Here is a 17,677-nt window from a genome sequence, read left to right on the forward strand (position 1 = left end):
GAGAGATTATACATCAAGGTACATAACTGCTTCATTTATAAATATGCTTGTCCTAAAATACCAAAGAAAATTCTTACCGTTGGTCAACAAAGACACTAGGTAGTCTCTGTGGCAAACTAACAATTTAACAAGAGCATCTTTATATTGAAGACATAACAGTAGCAGACCAAGCATAACTTCAATTTAAAAAAATACAACAAACTTTGGCTTTTTTCAATGGCTTGTCAATTATAGAGAAAGTATGCATGTATAGTATACAAACAAACTTTCTGCACTATTCCTTTTTCTGGCCCTATGAACTGGGCATTTTGGCAAATGAATGATACAAACTAATTATGAGTAGGGCTCATCTTAAAAAAAACAAAACAAAAAACACTTTTTTAAATAGGTTAAAGATGCTTAAAAACCTACTGGCACACTTAAAAATAAGTAAAATATTTTTGAATGCAAAGAAAACTGGCCAAGTCAGATATTTGGAAATCTAGGAACTGATTGGATGAAGCAACCACTGCAAAGAAACCACAAAACTACAACACACTGCCGCAAACAGACCTTGAGCATGTGAAGACAACTTTTACAGTACTTAAACATCAAACACAAAACACAAAATAAAAGAATATCATCCAGAAACGAATAGTTCTACTGCGAATACTACAAAAAGACATAAGAGGATATTTTTTCACAAAGCTTCAACAAGGTTCAGTGTACAGAGGCTGAAAAGCAAAACTGCATGTACATTTGAAACAGGGATTCTTTTATGACTTGGCTAGAAGTGTGAGCACACTTGATAATGAACACAGATCTGTGCGTTTAAACCATGAGTTTGAGGAAAGTATGAAAAAAAACCCTGAACGAGGGACAGTATAGTGTCCACTTAAAGCATTTTAAAATGTAAAAACATACAGTTCCATATTGTTCATTTAATATATATATATATATATATATATATATATATATATATATATATATATATATATATATATATATATATTTTTTTTTTTTTTTTTTTTTTTTTTTTACATACTCCTGATATTTTATGATCTACTCTTACTTTTTAAAATATAGAAATGTGTAAGTGTTGCATTTATATACATGTTGACGGTGCATACATTAGATACTGAACAGGTTATGGGTTACACTGATGACTTTGTCTTGTCTGCATGCTCTCCTTTCTGGACCAGAAATGTTCTGGATTGGTTAGGTTCACTGAAACGATACACTATGATCCACAGATGAAACTTCATAAAAGGTACAATGGTCTACTATGTTGAACTGAGATGCAGAAAGGTAACCTGCCTTCTTAAATGCATTTTGTTAATATTGGGGAACTTTCAAACTTTTCCTAATACTACATAAAAATGTTTTTTTTTTGCGTTGACCAAGTATAAAATCATAAATAGACAACAGATACTTTTTCCTCTTCAAAAATACTTGTCTTAGATTAGAAGGCAAAGTCGGCCAAACAGAGGGGGAAATAGACCCAGTGCACTTAACAGTCACTCAGAGGGGTGAACAAAAAAAATGGATTGGGTATTGATTAAAGTGCCAAGTGAATGTAGGAAGTGATTTCATGTAGTAAGTTTACAAATGCACAACACATATATAGAGATGTAAAATAAAATATCAAAGAGATAAAAGTGCACAGCTTGTCAATCACCAATACTTGTGATGGTCAGACATGCAAAATAAAACTAAAATAAAAAACGCTCACAGTTCAATAGCTATGAGTTTCTGTACAAAGTAGCCTCTTGCAAATGAAATGGAGATGCCACAACAAAGCAGAGGGCAACTATTAAACATGTGGAAAGGTACACAAATGCCACAGTAACAAAAATAATGCTAGTTTCAGTAATATGTTTGGTCCAACATAAAAATGATGAAATACATTCTGGTTTCAGCAATGCTGTTCTTTTCAATGAAGCAGTCAAGTAAAAGAATATAACAGTAACTGATTACCTGACACATCATTCCCGTCAGTTATTTTACATTTTGAACACATGAATCATGATCCTCATTGTCAGAGACAAAGCACATGTAGATCATGCTTTTTTTATAAAGGGAATTTACACGGTGTAATCAGATCCCTTTCAAGAACAATCCCTTACGGAGAATCCAAATGGTTTTCATGCATTAACTGCTTCGTTTTTTTTCCTTTATGCGGACAACAGACAAAGCAATCCATGTAACAAGTAAATTTCAGCTGCACAGACTCAGAACCCACAGATGCTTTAAAAGCTGTATGTCTGTTTGAGCCTTTTCTTTAGTATTTTTGTGATTTAGTATGTGATTATGCTTTGCATAGATATTAATCCAAATCAGATTATCCCCTTGTAGGTAGAGAAATTTTACATAAACTTATATAGCATTTCAATAATTTAAACATTAAGATCATATTAATGTTTTCAAATTGTAAACAAAATTCTCACACTTACAAATGTGGTAAGAGTATAAAAGTCTGAGAAACATGAGAAAAAGATGAAAGTGACAGGATTTAAAAAGAGCAGTAAACCTCTCCATTTGGGCATATGATATCACAAAGCCACCAGTAGATGAAAGAGAACTGTGTGCCAGGACAACCTCGTGAGTTACAGTACTAGAAAACACCTTCAGCTACGGAGAACAAAACGGACAAAAAACTGCATCTTCAGTGTAAGGCAGAATCTGGTTATCACAGTGAATAGTTCTGATACATACATACGTATATGCAAACGATCATCATGATCGCATACTGTCAGATAATGTTTCTTTCAGAGTAAAGTTTGTAGCATCATTTTGACTGTACCCTTTACCATGGCCGAGATTTGAGGCCGAACTGTAACACTACATACTGTACATTTATTATATAAGTCTGTTGATTTAAAACACCATATTACTGGCATGAAAAGGTTTCCTAAATTCATAACAAATTGTTCACTAGCCACTTCCTTTTACATTGTTTATGTGCATATACTGCACATCTTAAAGGGACAGTTCACTCAAAAATGAAAAGTAATGTCATCATTTACTCTCTCTCTTCATTCCAAACCTGTACGAGTTTCTTTTTTGTGTGTGTGACAAAACAATGAAAGTCTTTTAATGTATGGACAAAAATATTTTCCTCCACAAATAAAAGGCATACAAGGGTGAGCAAATGATGACAGAACTTATCCCATTAAACGTGTAAATGTGTCTTTTGATATTAAGATTCCCAGTTGCACACTTTTCAGCCAGATGAATTTGATCATCTTGAGCACACAATAGCACTGTACCACTATCTAAAACGACGTGACAAAGCTAGACATCTATAAAACATTACAATCATATGTTCAGACTGCACTGAAGTACATTAGTGTTGTTGACGTGTTGCAGGTGCATGAAAGCTGCCCTTAAAATGGGGAGGATTAACACTCCTTTTGAACCATTCATGTTTTTTCAAGCAAGAAACATTTGTATAGGAAAATAAATTCAAAACGGATCATAAACTATGTTTTTGGTGGCATATGCATGTATAAAAGTGCATAACTAAACATTTGTACTTAAAGAAAAAGGAAAGTAACAGGCATTTATGGCAGGCATCAGGAGGAGGAAATGAAATGGAAGAACGCATGTTTGAATTTTAAGAGGGAATTTATGTAGTGTCACATTCTCTCTATAGAGCTAAAGGAACCACAATTGCTGAGGTGCGAGTGTATAATCCTAAGAAACGATGGGCTGCTTTCTCAAAAGCTTGATTCGTTACATGTGGCAGCACTGCTTTCCCATTCTCCCCTAGTATGCTGCGGCAGCATTCTCAGCAATCTCTTCCCAGAGGATGGGCTTCGAGAAAAAGGGGGAAAGTGTCCCCGAAACATGCTGCTTCCCTCCCATTTAAACACCCATCTCAAAGAAGGACAAATGAACATGGTATACCTAAAGATTTACAGTCTGTCCATCCGGAAAGCATCTTCTGTTGCTGGGTCGGCCAGAACCATGTCTGGATCGTTGAGCATGTGCAGGCCGTCCAGTGTCAGCGGATCGATTTTCAGATCATCCAGAGGGAACTGGGAATCTGCGTCAAAGCTCACGTCACCTGTCAGAGAGTTGCACAACTCTTTGTATAGGCTCAGGGGAGACTCTCCTGCAACTAAAAGATGGGTAGTATAATATGCTAAACTTTTAGAGGGAGCTCTTTGATGCCTGGCTTCACGGCAGCATTGTCAGCACACGTGCAGCACAGGTACATGCAATATTATGCAATATGTAACCGGGCAGATGCAATACCTGTGAGAATGATGTTGGGGATGTTCCCATGGCTGCTGTAGCCTAGCTGCTGCGAGTCCTGCAGGCTGCCGTGGCTCCCGCTGAGGTTTAGCATCGCAGCTTGAGAGTAGTTTAGAGTGGATCCCTCAGTGTACAGACTGTTTGAGCTGATGGGATTCTCAATCATGTTAAACTGCTCCAGCTACAGAATCAAAACAAATTCGATGACTATAAAGCAAAGGTTGACGGAGGCAATCAAATGGAAGAATTTTTTTTAAGTTAAAAATTTAAATACAGATCGTGTCATTGTAAACCAATTTGGATACAATCAGACTTAGTAGAATTTACTTGTATTTTATTTAAAGAAATTCATTCTTTTATTTTGCAAGGACGCATTAAATTCATCAAAAGTGACATTTATGAAGTTAAATTAGATTTCTATTTCAAATAAATGCTGTTCTTTTGAACATTCGACACATTAAAGTATCCTCAAAAAATTATTACAGTTTCCCAAAAAATACTAAGCAGCACAACGGTGACAATTCTAATAATAAATGTTTCTTGAGCAGCAAATCAGCAGATTATAATGATTTCTGAAGGATCATATGACACTAAAGACTGGATATATCACCAGTTTTGCCATCACAGGAATAAATCAATTAACAAGATATTCTAATAGAACAGTTTAAACATATTAAAAACATACAAAAGATATTCATCTTTACATTGTAATAATATTTTATGAAATATGTCTGAGCATAAAAAAAACACTTTCAAAAACATTCAAATAAATAAATAAATCACACCCACCCCAGCGTTTTGAATGGTAGTGTATATACACACACACCTTGCTACGAATACCTTTAATACACAATTATCTTACCAGAACCTGTCATATGTCATAATTTAAATAAAATGAAAATAGTGTTAACATTTAAAAACCTAATGGCAGGTAAAGCATTTCTTTGTTGTATTACACAGAAGAGCTGACAGAAACATGACGGGTGAAAGTGGGGGATTTGGGACTGGGAACATGACGCAAGGTAGATCCAAATCTATGCCCCTGTGAGGCTCTTTTGTGTTGTAAGCATGTGCTTTTCCCACTGTGACACTATTGACAGAAAACACTTGGCCTGTCATCTCAAAGCTTTCAGCTGCCCTCTAGTGTTTTGTACATGTAAGGAGCAAGGAATGAATTGTTTATAGACGGGTTCATTTTTATATATACATATATAAATGAACAGATACAAATCCACTCAAATTTTATATTAATGTAACCAGCGACTTGAAATCTTCCAGATGGACTAAAAGCAGTTAAGGTACAATTCTATTCATTTATATAACAGTCATAACGAGCTCACCTGCTGAGACAAAGCGTTGGTTTGCAGAGGGGACAGCTGTTGGTCGTAAAAGGCATCAGCAAAGACACTTCCGAGAATGGATGAGTGCTAAAACGAGAACATATTACATCATTAACCATCCACAAAGAGGCTCAAGATTATCACTACAAATCACTCACCAAGGCCCTGAAACACCACATTTAGCCCAGGAGAGCATCTAAATCCACAAAAAATTCTGCGTCACAATTCATGATGCAAGATGACAACACTAATTCTGCATCACAATGATTGACATGAAGACATTTTGGCTCATTTCAAACAAAAATATGTGGCAAGTTTACTTTACAGAAAACACCTTGTTTAAGCAACAGATGAACAAAAATCACAAAAAAAATGTTTAAATCACATGGCTTTTAGAGACCAAGAGAAAGGCGTTGCACACCATTATTCCCACTCTAAAACTTTCCACCTGGATTCTAATAGAATGCTTACAAAGCAAAAATCTGTGATTTTTTATGTTAAAAGAAAATGACACACATAGCTTGTTGCATCCATTGCAGCAGTCAGTGAACTCTGCCCAAAGACAGGGGTGTCTGAACCGGTTCCTGGAGGGCCACTGTCCTGTAAAATTTAGCTCCAAACCTAATAAAACACATCTGAATCAGCTAAATTAACTCTGCTGGACAATGATCTTCCACAAGAAGGATTGGACACTCCTGGCTAAAGGTAAAGTGACTGAAAAAAAAAATAAGACAATAATTCTGTCTGATAATATCAACTAGGATATCTAAACTTTTTCAGTTCCATTATTGGATAAAGACAGAGCAGATATCCTCTGATACATACTGTATAAAACTATGTTGCATTTTAGTATGCTATGTAATTACATGCATAAAGAACAATATAAATTTTTAAAATATATTTTGTTTAGATTGCAGAGCCATTATTGATCTATAAAGTAATTTACTTCTACATTTTCAATTTTCTTTTTTTCACAAACACAAGAAGAGATCTGCATACTGAAAAAGGTCTCTTCTATGAATCGTTAGAAAGGCTTTTGGCTGAAGAAGCTTTTTTTTTATACAATCCTGCTCCAAAACAATTATAAGAAAATACTTTTTTTCCAGAATGAAGCCCTCATTATTTTTGTGAAAGTTTCTTTCTTGGCCTTGGCTCCTGGACTGGCTGGTAGATCGTATTGAATATTTGTTTGTTTGTTTTTCTACACAGAAGTCTAATTTTAAAATATTACTCCTCAAATCTGTAATTATTTCATGGTTGAAAACTTTTACAATACAATAATGAAACTTTTCAAGACAACAATTTTTTTCATACTGAAGTAACCATCAATTTAGCTCAAAATGCACATGATCCGGTGAAAGGATGCATAGCAGAAATGGCACTTTGAGAATGGTGTACATTAAAATTGGCCTATATCGCTAGCCAGCATGATACACAGAACGTGTAAGTGGTGCTCAGACACACAGCAAAGCAGCCGGGACCAGAGAGACTGGGAGACACGACTGGACACACAGAGCGGCTAAAGGGACAGGCTCCAGATCGGCTCCAAACAAAACAAACTACAGGAGGAAGCAGCGGCTGCTGGATTCGCCCTTACTTGAGGCGAGCCCCCCGGAGAGAAGCCTTGATTGGAGACCGGAGAGGTTGGAGACTGATTGGCCGAAGACCCCACCCTACAGCGGTACTGCTGGAGGGAAGCAGCCTATATGGGACAACACCAAGTTAGACCAACAGAGCCCCTGTAGGGGACCTCCGACTCAGGGTAAGTGGCCTGTGGCTCTCAACAATTTACAATCTCTCTTGTCATGTAAACTCTGTAGCAAAGAAATTCTTTCTAGGAAATGGAATAAATGGAAATATACATATATATATTTGTTTACGTCTTTATTTGGTAGTGTGCTATTCAGATTTAGGAATATGGCTCTGTGTAGTGAATGCCGCTCAATCTGAAAGCATGTGATGATGGTTTACGACTAATCACGGAACAGCTTTACTGACGAGAATCGCATGTGATTAATTGCACAGCCCTACCTGCTTCACCTTCACTTAGCCTAGTTAGTCAACCCTCTACGGACACCTTGGCCATTGGCTAGTAAATATTTTCGTTTTCTTGCCAGACTGATATATATATATATATATATATATATATATATATATATATATATATATATATATATATATATATATATATATATATATAGACACACACACACACACACACACACACATCAGTCAGTCAAGCTTTATAATAATCAAGTATTATTTAAGAACAAAACTTAGTAATAAGAAGTAAACTTGAATGATAACCATGTTTGAAAGCATATAAGTCATTTTAACTGAACATTTTAATTGGACTGGTGGTGGTGCTTTTTGGTGATTAAGTGTTTCTGTAAGAGAAAAAAAAATCAGGAAAAAACTACAAAAATACTGATAGGATAATACGAATTCTACTAATAAGGACTACTAAGGATTAATGAGCTGCTGGATTCATGAATATTAATCAGGTTTTGTGCGTTCGCTCTAACTGATTTGCTGAAATCAAAACAGGGATGATAATAGGTGAGCGCCAGAGATTGCCGATTGCGCATTAACTCCTCCCACTACCGGAAAACCAGGCTGTTCTTAAAAGCTGAAGTCTTCCATAGGATCAACAATATTTTACGGGAAGATACAACAACTAATATTGTTTAAATGTAGTGTGTCAATTCACACAGAAATTGTGCGCCTTTACACTAGAGTTAACGGTACATCAAATACAGGATGCGGTGCGCAACCATTGAAATCAAGTGAAAAAAAGCACGTGTTAAACTTATACTTAGCCTCCAACTAACACACTGGCGAGTAAAATCAGATAATTTATTATCCATTGGCTAATATTAATACATAATTTAGTCGCCAGAGCAGAGCCCATCTACGGAGAGCCTTCTCACTCCTTATTAAGTCCTATTGTACCGAATTTTGGTTGCAGTTCCACCAGAGTTCCACTATGGGGTCTATAGAGCTAGACGGCTGAATTTGTCCCCTTCACCCGATTGCCGTTGAGAAATCTGAGATCTGATTGTAGGTTTTGCAAGTTCAACATGGGTTATAGGTCGAAAGTTGAATGAACGAGTACTTATGTTTGGCCAGTGAAGGACTGATTACGACCAGAGATACAGCTTGATGGCATCCGAATCAGAATCAGGATCAGAATGTTAAGGTGGACTTTTTCGACTTTTTTTGGGGGTTGCTGGCACTTTTATCTGCCTATTGTTATGTATGTACTGTGAAATTTACACGGAAAATAAATTGAATTCGAGTACTTGTTGTGTTATTCTTGTGTTAAGAAATACCGGATACATATGGTATAGTATTGCCACCTTAAAAAACACAAACAAATGTCACGCTCAATAGTGCTAAATATTAGGGGTGCCCCGATCGTTATGTGCATCTCGTCAGTAAAACCGGTTTACTGCTGATTAGAGAACCGGCTTTACGGACCAGATGTGCATTAACGATCGACCAATCTCGATCGGTGCACCCCTACTAAATATCAATAAAAATTGAAAAAGGAAAAAAATGCCTCGCAGGTGTGCAATGACAAATTGTTCTAATAGTGGGCAAGGGTTGTCCTATTTCTCATTTCCCAAGGACGAAAAAAGGTAACCCATGAGGACTGTGTTAATTGTCAAAGCCATTGTGTGTATTTTTGGCGTGGTCTTTCAAAACAACAAAACAAAAACTCTTCTAGCACGTGTATTTACCTGTGTTAGCTGTGTTGTCGATTCCTCGATAGAAAAGAAAGTACAGAGCACGAAAACACCAGAGCCGTTAAATAATTAATTTTTCAACAGCTCTGGAAAGCACCATAGACATTCTCTGAAAGCACCTTTTTTCTTTTACTGTCTATGGAAAGCACCAAAGTGACTGAAGGATTGTCGTAAAGCTGTGTATGACGTCTTTGCATCTCCTTTCGAATACAACATTCAAATTACTAGACAAAAAATGATATACTGAGAAAAATGGATTTTGAAGGGTACACCGACATTGACCCTCATTCATTCTGCACTCGTCCTGTGAGCGACCTCATATGGAATCAGAGTGGAACTGCAACCAGTTCAGAAACCGGAAGTGTAGTGAGAGTGAAACTTCTCGCCATATTAGACATTCTCCGGCCAGAGTGATGATTTACTGGCAATGTAGAGGGTTGCTATATGTTGTAGTATACGCAACACAATGGCAAGTGGCAATATTGGAAACATGGTTATTAGAGAGTTAATTTGTGAGTGAATGTACAGGTGCATCTAAATTAGAAAGATGTGGAAAAGTTAATTTATTTATTATTTATAGATTCTCTATGGGGTTTCAGGATTGGTGAGTTTGCTGGCCAGTCAAGCACACCAACACCATGATCATTTAAACAACTTTTGGTGCTTTTGGCAGTGTCGGCAGGTGCCAAATACTGATGGAAAATTAAATAAGCATCTTTAAAAAGCAGGTCAGCAGAAGGAAGCATGAAGTTCTCCAAAGTTCCTTGATAAATGGGTGCAGTGACTTTGGTTTTCAAAAAACACAATGGACCAACACCAGCAGATGACCTTACACACCAAATCATCACAGACTGTGGAAACGTAACACTGGACTTCAAGCAACTTGGGCTATGAGCTTCTCTGCCCTTCCTCCAGACTCTAGGACCTTGGTTTCCCAAATGTAATACAAAACTTGCTCTCATCTGAAAAGAGGATTTTGGACCACTGGGCAACAGTCCAGTTCTTAAATTAAATTAAATTAATGCATTTAGCAGATGCTTTTATCCAAAGCGACTTACAGTGCATTCAGGCTAACAGTTTTTACCTATCATGTTCTCTGGGAATCGAACCCACAACCTTGGTGTTTTGAGTTGATTAGCTGATTGGCATGTCACCATATTCTAATTTGTTGAGAGTGAATTGGTGGGTTTTTGTTAAATGTGAGCCAAAATCATCACAATTAAAAGATCCAAAGACTAAAACTACTTCAGTCTGTGTGCACTGAATTTATTTAATACACGAGTTTCACAATTTGAGTTGAATTACTGAAATAAATGAACTTTTCCACGACATTCAAATTTATTGAGATGCACATGTATGTAAATTCTGAATGGATTATAGTGCGCAATGGGCGTACTCCTTATAATCACTGGAAAGATGTCATAAATTATACATTCATCAATGCAATCTCACAAAATGTAAAAAAATATTCAAAGAAGCTTTACACATCACAGTTAATCTTTTATTTACATCATGTCTGTACTTTCTTTGTTTTAAGAGAGAATTTGCAAACAGCAAACTAATGGAATTTTTGCTAATTTATTATTCTAATTTTATCAGTAAACGGTTAAATGTTCAGATAACGAGAAACAGTTGTCGGTAAGTAACATTAACTGAAGTGAGCATCCCTAGTTTAAAGGAACTTCATTTTGAATTGAACATTATAAATGTCCTAAGTCACTTTTGATCAATTTAATGCATTCTTGCTGAATAAATTAATTTCTTATTACTGACCCCAAACTTCTGAACGGTACTGTTATTTTTCTTTTCTTTTTAAAAGGATGAAGATGGACCAGAAAGTATTAAAGTTACATCTCACAACTGCATCTTTATATCACATATTTCTGTACCTATCATTAAAAATTAAGTAATTGCAAGAACAAACAAAAACATTTCATTTTGAATAATGTTGTGATAAAGTTATTTTATCACAACTCCGTTCATGGAGGTAAGTGTTAAGATGTGATCTTACCGTGTTAATATCATTGCCCACAGAGGTTTGTGTCTGACTTCCGGAGACAGATGGCAGCTGGGTGTTCTGCTGGAGCTGGGGAAGCCCACCGGCCCCCTGTGTCTGTGTGGACGGCTGACTGAAGAACGCATACTGAGCCAACTGCTGCTCCAGCGTCATGGCATCTATTGCCACCGCCTATTCAACACAGATCCAGATTGAGACGCTCTATCAGCATCGGAGCGATTAGATTAGCATCTACTGTTCCTTCTGTAACACCAGCTCAACACTTGGAGTAATGAGCGCAGTGTTACCTGTGCGAGAGAGAGCGGAGGAGAGAGTGTGGGCGACAGCTGATGAAGACTCGGGTGCTGCTGGGAATCTGTGTTGAGGATCAGAGGAACTACATTCTCATGGCGGCGCTGAACACTCACTGTCGCTGTGGGCTGGGCTGATGTCACACCTGATGAGAGTAATGACAGACCTCAATCCTTTAGACATACATGATCATGTTGACATTCACTCATTTACAATTTAATAGAAAGAATATTATGTTATTAAATGATTATGCTCTACAACACAAGCCCGAGCTAAACAGGATGTCTATGTGTGCTTGGGTCCATATTGTTCATGTCAAATAAAATCAACCATAAAAAATGTACAACCTACTAACAACAGAATTCAGTACAGTTAGTAACCATCCAGCTGTAGTTACTAACAGGGTTCCCACACCTTGATTAACTTCAAATTCAAGGACCTTCCAGGTCCAATACCATCAAATTTAAGGACTAATGTGGGGACACATTTCAAGTGAGAGCGAGGTTACATTGTGTTATCATAAGATACATTGTTACAGTTTTCATGTGTCAAACACAACTATGCAAAAAGGCTTTTTTTTTTTAAATAATTTTTTTGGTCACATGACAGAGATCTGATATTCTATTTGTTGTATTTCTGTTTTGCATAAAACTGAAGAATATTCGGTACGTCCTGTACTGTATTCTAAAATCTAAAAAAACTTTTGCTTGGATTTTACTGAAAAGAGCTTAGGCTCATGTAACCAGAAGTTTTTCTTGCCTCATGGGTTTAAATTATCTTAACAAGCAAAGCAATTCAACATTAATTTCCAGGTGTGTCTGTGAAACAGAGATACCATCCTAGTAGTTTTGTGCATGCATGAACGTCAAGTAGGGTGACTATATTTTAGTTTTCAAAAAGATAACAATGGGTGTCGGCATGCGTGGGGCTGGGGTGTGTTTGGTTGTTTGGTGGTTAAAATAGTGCCCAAAATAATGCAATGACCATATCCCAAATATCAAAAGTGAAAATATGTAATTTCATGTAAGATTCAGAAATCCGACCAGATATTTGGTCCAAAAAGAGAACATGTCCAGGGAAAAAGAGGAAATATGTTCACTCTAAAGTCAAAGCAATGTACAACAAGAAGGACCTTATGCGTGAAACACTTAACATAACGCGAAACTAATGTAAATCAAGCAAGCTGGCGAAATAACACACTAGCGGACCAGAGGGAATAAAATTGAATTTTTTCCAGAAAACTTTTTGCACAAAATAAGTTCAAGAACTTTTAAGGACCTGCTTCAATGTAGGTTTATTTTCAAAAACTTTCCAGGCCTTGAAAAAATATTTCAGATTCACAAACTTTTCAATGATTTTCAATGAGTGTGAAAATGCATTTAGATAAGATGAAATCAAATTTGATTAAGTGTTAGGGTCTAGCAGACAAATGCATAACTCAAAACAGTCGTTCTCAAACCAGGTCTCAGCAAATTTCAAAAGGGGCCTCAAGATAAATGTAAATAATTTTAATTAACACAAACGCACTAAGCATTAAATTAAGCTAAAGCAACAAGATATTTGAGATTAATCCAGATCAATTCACCCTCCCGATAAGTGTATTTTTTTTCTTTGAAGAAACAATTTCCACAGTCTAGAAAAACCTGAATATATATAAATGGAATTCTGAATCATATAAATTATAATTATCTTAAATTAAAATTATAATTATTTATCTAGTTTTCAAAACTTGTCACCACAGCAGATGTCCCAGTGGAAATGTATTAATCAACATGGGGGCCTTGGAGTCAAAAGGATTGAGACCCACTACCCCAATGCATATGCTTGTGAGAATCACCTTGGCTGGCAGACGTGAGGCCCATGTGACTGTTGGCCAGGTTGCCAGTGCTGTTGGAGGCACTGAGAGAGGAAGAGGAGTCATCAGGGTCCAGGGGTGTGGTGAGAGGAGGGGGAATCTGGATATTGGTCAGGTCTGGCAGAGATCCGCCCGTGTTGTGTGCCGCTGGGATTAGAGATGCAATAATCTCCTGATCTGGAGATGGAAATATGCTGGGGAAATGACAAGAGGGACGTTAGAAGGAACTGGGATAAATAGATATGTCAACATAAAGAGGCCACTGGACCGATTACGATGTGATAAAAACAAGGCTGGTATAAAGGAGTAGATATGACTACATGGATATAGGGTTGGGATAATAAATTGATAATTGTTTGCTCAAATGACCTTGACTCAATTTTCAAGTGATAAGTGCCGCATATTACTTCCATTCAACTACCCTCTACTTCACACTATCAGTGTCAGTAAGAAAATCAAATGAAACCACACTTACTTGATTCCAGGTATTTTGTTTGACTTGGGCCTTGTTGAAGTAGTCTATGAAAAAACGATAAATACGTCATTGATAAAAGATTCCACGAAGTTCATATGAAAAGAATCCATTTCTAAATGTACCTTTTTGTGATCCCATATCTGCTTTTGACCTTCTTTGTCCATGTCACTTTCAGGTTCCCCTGTTCCAGGCATAGTGAGAAGAAGAACTAGTACATAGAGAGGGAAGAAGTCATACACTGAAACACCTGGACAGTCCACTGACACATTTAACCTTATTGATGAGAACATGTCATAGATCATAAATTGATAATATCGTAAATAAAATGAACATTTTATTAACCTTGTTTTGGCTGCAAATCTTGGGACCCTCCTGCAAATGCATCTTGTGGGTTTGGGTTCAAAGTGATCTGATGCAGGGCAGAGTCTGAGTTGGTCCTACAAAACGAGCACAAAGAAATTAAAGAAGGCAAAGGCCTAACTAAACTTCAAGTTTATATTGTACCACAAAAGGACAGTAGAGTGGCAGATTGATATAATGAATTTTAGATTAAATAGGCAAACTACAACTTAGCAAGACATCGTCGAAAACATTATGAAGCTATGAAGCATGATTACTGACATGCCATTTTTACATTCTGCACATATGCCTTTATGACTGATTGTGTGAGTATAAACTCTCACCTCCTCCAGCTGGTATCAGGTGGGGGTGACAGATACACAGAGGCATACGGACAGCTATCAATGTGAGATTCAACATTAAGGACTTCATAATGTCAGAATAAGTGAATCGCAGACATATGAAACAAATATGCCTTCGTGGGCCACACAGACCAAAACATCTGTCTGCATTCAGGAGTAGACTCATCAAGGATATTTGACGGCCATGTTTGTCCACAGAGAGAGGTCTGCGGTGAGGCGATGTTATGCGAGTCCTGTCCCGGTAGACCCTGTCCACCAGCCCATGGTGACGAGTTGTTCTGCTTGTGTCCAATCCCGAATTCTGAAAAGGAGTCTGATGAAAACAAACAAACTTGAAGTCAGTACCCAACTTGCATTCCACATATGCATTCTTAATTTCACCTGTCAGTGTGCTCCTCACCTGAAAGGGGAGGTCAATGGTGGTGTTTCCAATCTGGTTGACATTTGGCAAAGAGCCGCCGTAGTACTGTCCTCGGTTCTGACCGAGCTGTAAATACTGAGTCTTCTGTAATTGTAACTGCAAGAAAGAAAACAACCAAAAAAATGTGAGACAATATAGAAGTAAAATTACCCAAAGGGGCCATTGTGACATTAAGTAAGAACACAAGAAGGAAAATATTGTAACGATAACTATATTAGCATCCACACCAAAGCATGATAATATTCAGTTATACCAGCTTATGCTTTAAATGCTCAAACTCATGTGGAATCTTATTGGCTGTCAATCTTGTTCAACAGCTGGAAAAAAAATTTAGATTATGCAGGCATATGTTAACATGAATATCCCACAGATTTTATATAATGGTTGGAATGGAAGATTCAAACACTGAAAAAAGAGATAAAATTATCATGGAAAGTTACAGCTATAAGAAGTGCAATTCACTGAAAAAGAATGTATTAATTTTTCAAACACTTATCCAATGGGACTTTAAAATGACGATTGATACCAAGTTCCCAACATGATACCAAGTTTACAACATTGTAAAAAAACACACTGAAAATTAAACAGAAAACAAAAGTTTTCTTGGTGAGCTGAGCTCTGAAATAAGCAGTATTCAGCCTGGATGTTGATTGGGATGTTAGTAGAGCACTACCTATATAATCACAACCCTGTCATCAGTTTGCTGGAGTCGTTATTTTGGGCATACATGCACTGAGCAATAATGCTGAACTGAGCAAACACATTGTTGTGTATGGTATATCATTCACTGAGTGCTTGTAACATTCATATTTAAGCCTCGTGGAACGAATGACACGTGAAATTAATATTTAGATGCACTGGACACGACCTTAATTGCAGTCAGCTATAATGTGGCTGTCAAACACACATGCTCAATCCATTCACACTCCTCCACTGCAGCTGTGAGCACGGCAACTTTTATAAGGCCTCGTCGTGACCGTCTGTTTATCATCAAATATCTCAATGGCGTCTATTGGAAGGCGATTTATAAATCAACGCTAAAGATAAAGGCGCACTGGAGAGGGGCGTTTGTTATTGTTTACGTCCAGAGAGGCGGCTTCGGTGCGTGTCGTATCAACACAAATCCTTCCCCGCAGCTCTGCTGATCAACGCTGTCAGAAGAGAGAAAACAGTCAGACTTACACGCGCCGCGCGAGTAATGCTCAGGTCTTTCATCACCTCCTCGAACGCAGCTGTCTCTTCCGCTTGCTTCTGGTTGTGTAACGCGATCTTTTCACTGAATTTTCGCGGATTATTCGAGGTCGCCATGTTTCGCTCCTCTTGGGCTCCGCTCCTTCAATGAGACGCTGGTGCGTGCGCGCTTCCGTGCACGTGGGTGTAGTGAACACGCACATCTGGGGCGCGCGCGAGGATTATGAGATCGAATGAAGATTAGAAATGACAAGGAATTAGCGATTATGATTCTTTCTATTCAACATTATGGAAAATTGAGGAAGCAGTATAAGAGAAAGTGCAGTTATTGCACTGTCTGTTGTCAAATAGGCCTATTTATAGAACCGATATAACAAATCAATCAAAATGTTGCAAAAGCGTGACTTTTATACAATACATCAGGCATTATGTCTTCACTGTAGAAAATATAAAACAACAAATAAAAATGTGGCAACATATTTTTTTAAAGTCGAGTTTTATTAACATAACACAGTTACTGTTCATTATTTTTATTTTTATGTTTTAAAAGAGATTACAATTTATTTGTTCATAGATTTAAAGTTGTTTGGTTCACTAATACGATTATATAAATTAGTTCGTTTGGGAATTTCACTTTGTTCATACGGCAAAAAGAGCCGGTTCATGTGAGTCGTTTGTTCGGGAATCGGAGCAAACAGGCTTTGTAGGCTATAACTAAAATTCATTATTCATTACATTTTTTGTTTTTCAGTTGTTAAGAAGCACCTGTCAGTACTGAAGCCACTTTTTCAGAACTCTTCTTCACACATTCTTCATGCGGGCCAAACTGAATACTTTTTCATTGCTTTCACAAAATGCATTCAATGACCACATTTCTAAAAACTGATAAAAGAACATTCAAATCAGAACGATGGCAAACGGTCCATTTCTGCAAGAATTATACTGAAATATAAAATTCAAATTGAGCAGAATATTTTCTATGAAATTGAAAAATTATTATTTCAAACACAGCTGACTGCAATTTCATCTGAAAGCCAAGCCAAATGTCCTATTTTTTTTTCACTGTGATCTTTTAATAAACAACTGCGATGGGTGGCTATAGAATGATTTTATTTGGAAACATGGATCAAGGAAGACACATTAGTGGGGAAAAAAGGAGTAGCATTAATCCATCCATCTAATAGGGTCATGGGGAGGCTGGGGCCTTTCTTGGGTCATAAACAGGAAAACACCCTGGACAGGTGGCCAGTCCATTCCAGGGATGACAAACATACAAACATTCATATTCACACTAACTTACAGTCTGTAGTTTACCTGTCTTTGGATTGTGGGAGAAACCCAGAGGAAACCAACGTCAACACGGAGAGAACAAACACAAAGAAGGGCCTACTGGTGCAC

General features: G+C 37.2%; 1 protein-coding gene across 6 annotated transcripts; it reads right to left on the minus strand.

Annotated features, from left to right (window-relative positions):
- Nucleotides 1-1,029: 1,029 nt before the first annotated feature.
- Nucleotides 1,030-16,453, minus strand: crtc1a (CREB regulated transcription coactivator 1a). Of its 6 annotated transcripts, none has more exons than XM_026206642.1 (14): nucleotides 16,271-16,453; nucleotides 15,068-15,184; nucleotides 14,843-14,980; nucleotides 14,650-14,711; nucleotides 14,309-14,403; nucleotides 14,089-14,174; nucleotides 13,967-14,010; nucleotides 13,474-13,685; nucleotides 11,633-11,781; nucleotides 11,340-11,516; nucleotides 7,177-7,281; nucleotides 5,580-5,666; nucleotides 4,240-4,420; nucleotides 1,030-4,048 (listed from the first exon to the last, which is right to left on the minus strand). In XM_026206642.1, the coding sequence occupies exons 1-14, from the start codon at nucleotides 16,394-16,396 to the stop codon at nucleotides 3,897-3,899; spliced, it is 1,731 nt and encodes a 576-aa protein (XP_026062427.1). In that variant the 5' UTR covers nucleotides 16,397-16,453; the 3' UTR covers nucleotides 1,030-3,896. The 6 variants fall into 6 exon arrangements, with proteins under 6 accessions (XP_026062427.1, XP_026062425.1, XP_026062428.1 ...); XM_026206640.1 differs by having other exon boundaries at nucleotides 1,030-4,102; XM_026206643.1 differs by lacking the exon at nucleotides 7,177-7,281.
- Between the last annotated feature and the right edge of the window lie 1,224 nt (nucleotides 16,454-17,677).

The sequence above is a fragment of the Carassius auratus genome, chromosome 27 (genome assembly GCF_003368295.1).
Source record: "Carassius auratus strain Wakin chromosome 27, ASM336829v1, whole genome shotgun sequence".
Lineage (NCBI taxonomy): Eukaryota > Metazoa > Chordata > Actinopteri > Cypriniformes > Cyprinidae > Carassius > Carassius auratus.

Excerpts from the sequence above, each read along its gene's own strand:
- crtc1a (XM_026206638.1), bottom strand. The coding sequence starts at position 16,396 with ATGGCGACCTCGAATAATCCGCGAAAATTCAGTGAAAAGATCGCGTTA. Across the intron at positions 11,782-13,473 it reads CCTCACGTCTGCCAGCCAAG|GTGTGACATCAGCCCAGCCC; the intron begins GTGATTCTCACA and ends TACTCTCATCAG. Across the intron at positions 5,667-7,176 it reads CTCCGGGGGGCTCGCCTCAA|CACTCATCCATTCTCGGAAG; the intron begins GTAAGGGCGAAT and ends TTCTCGTTTTAG.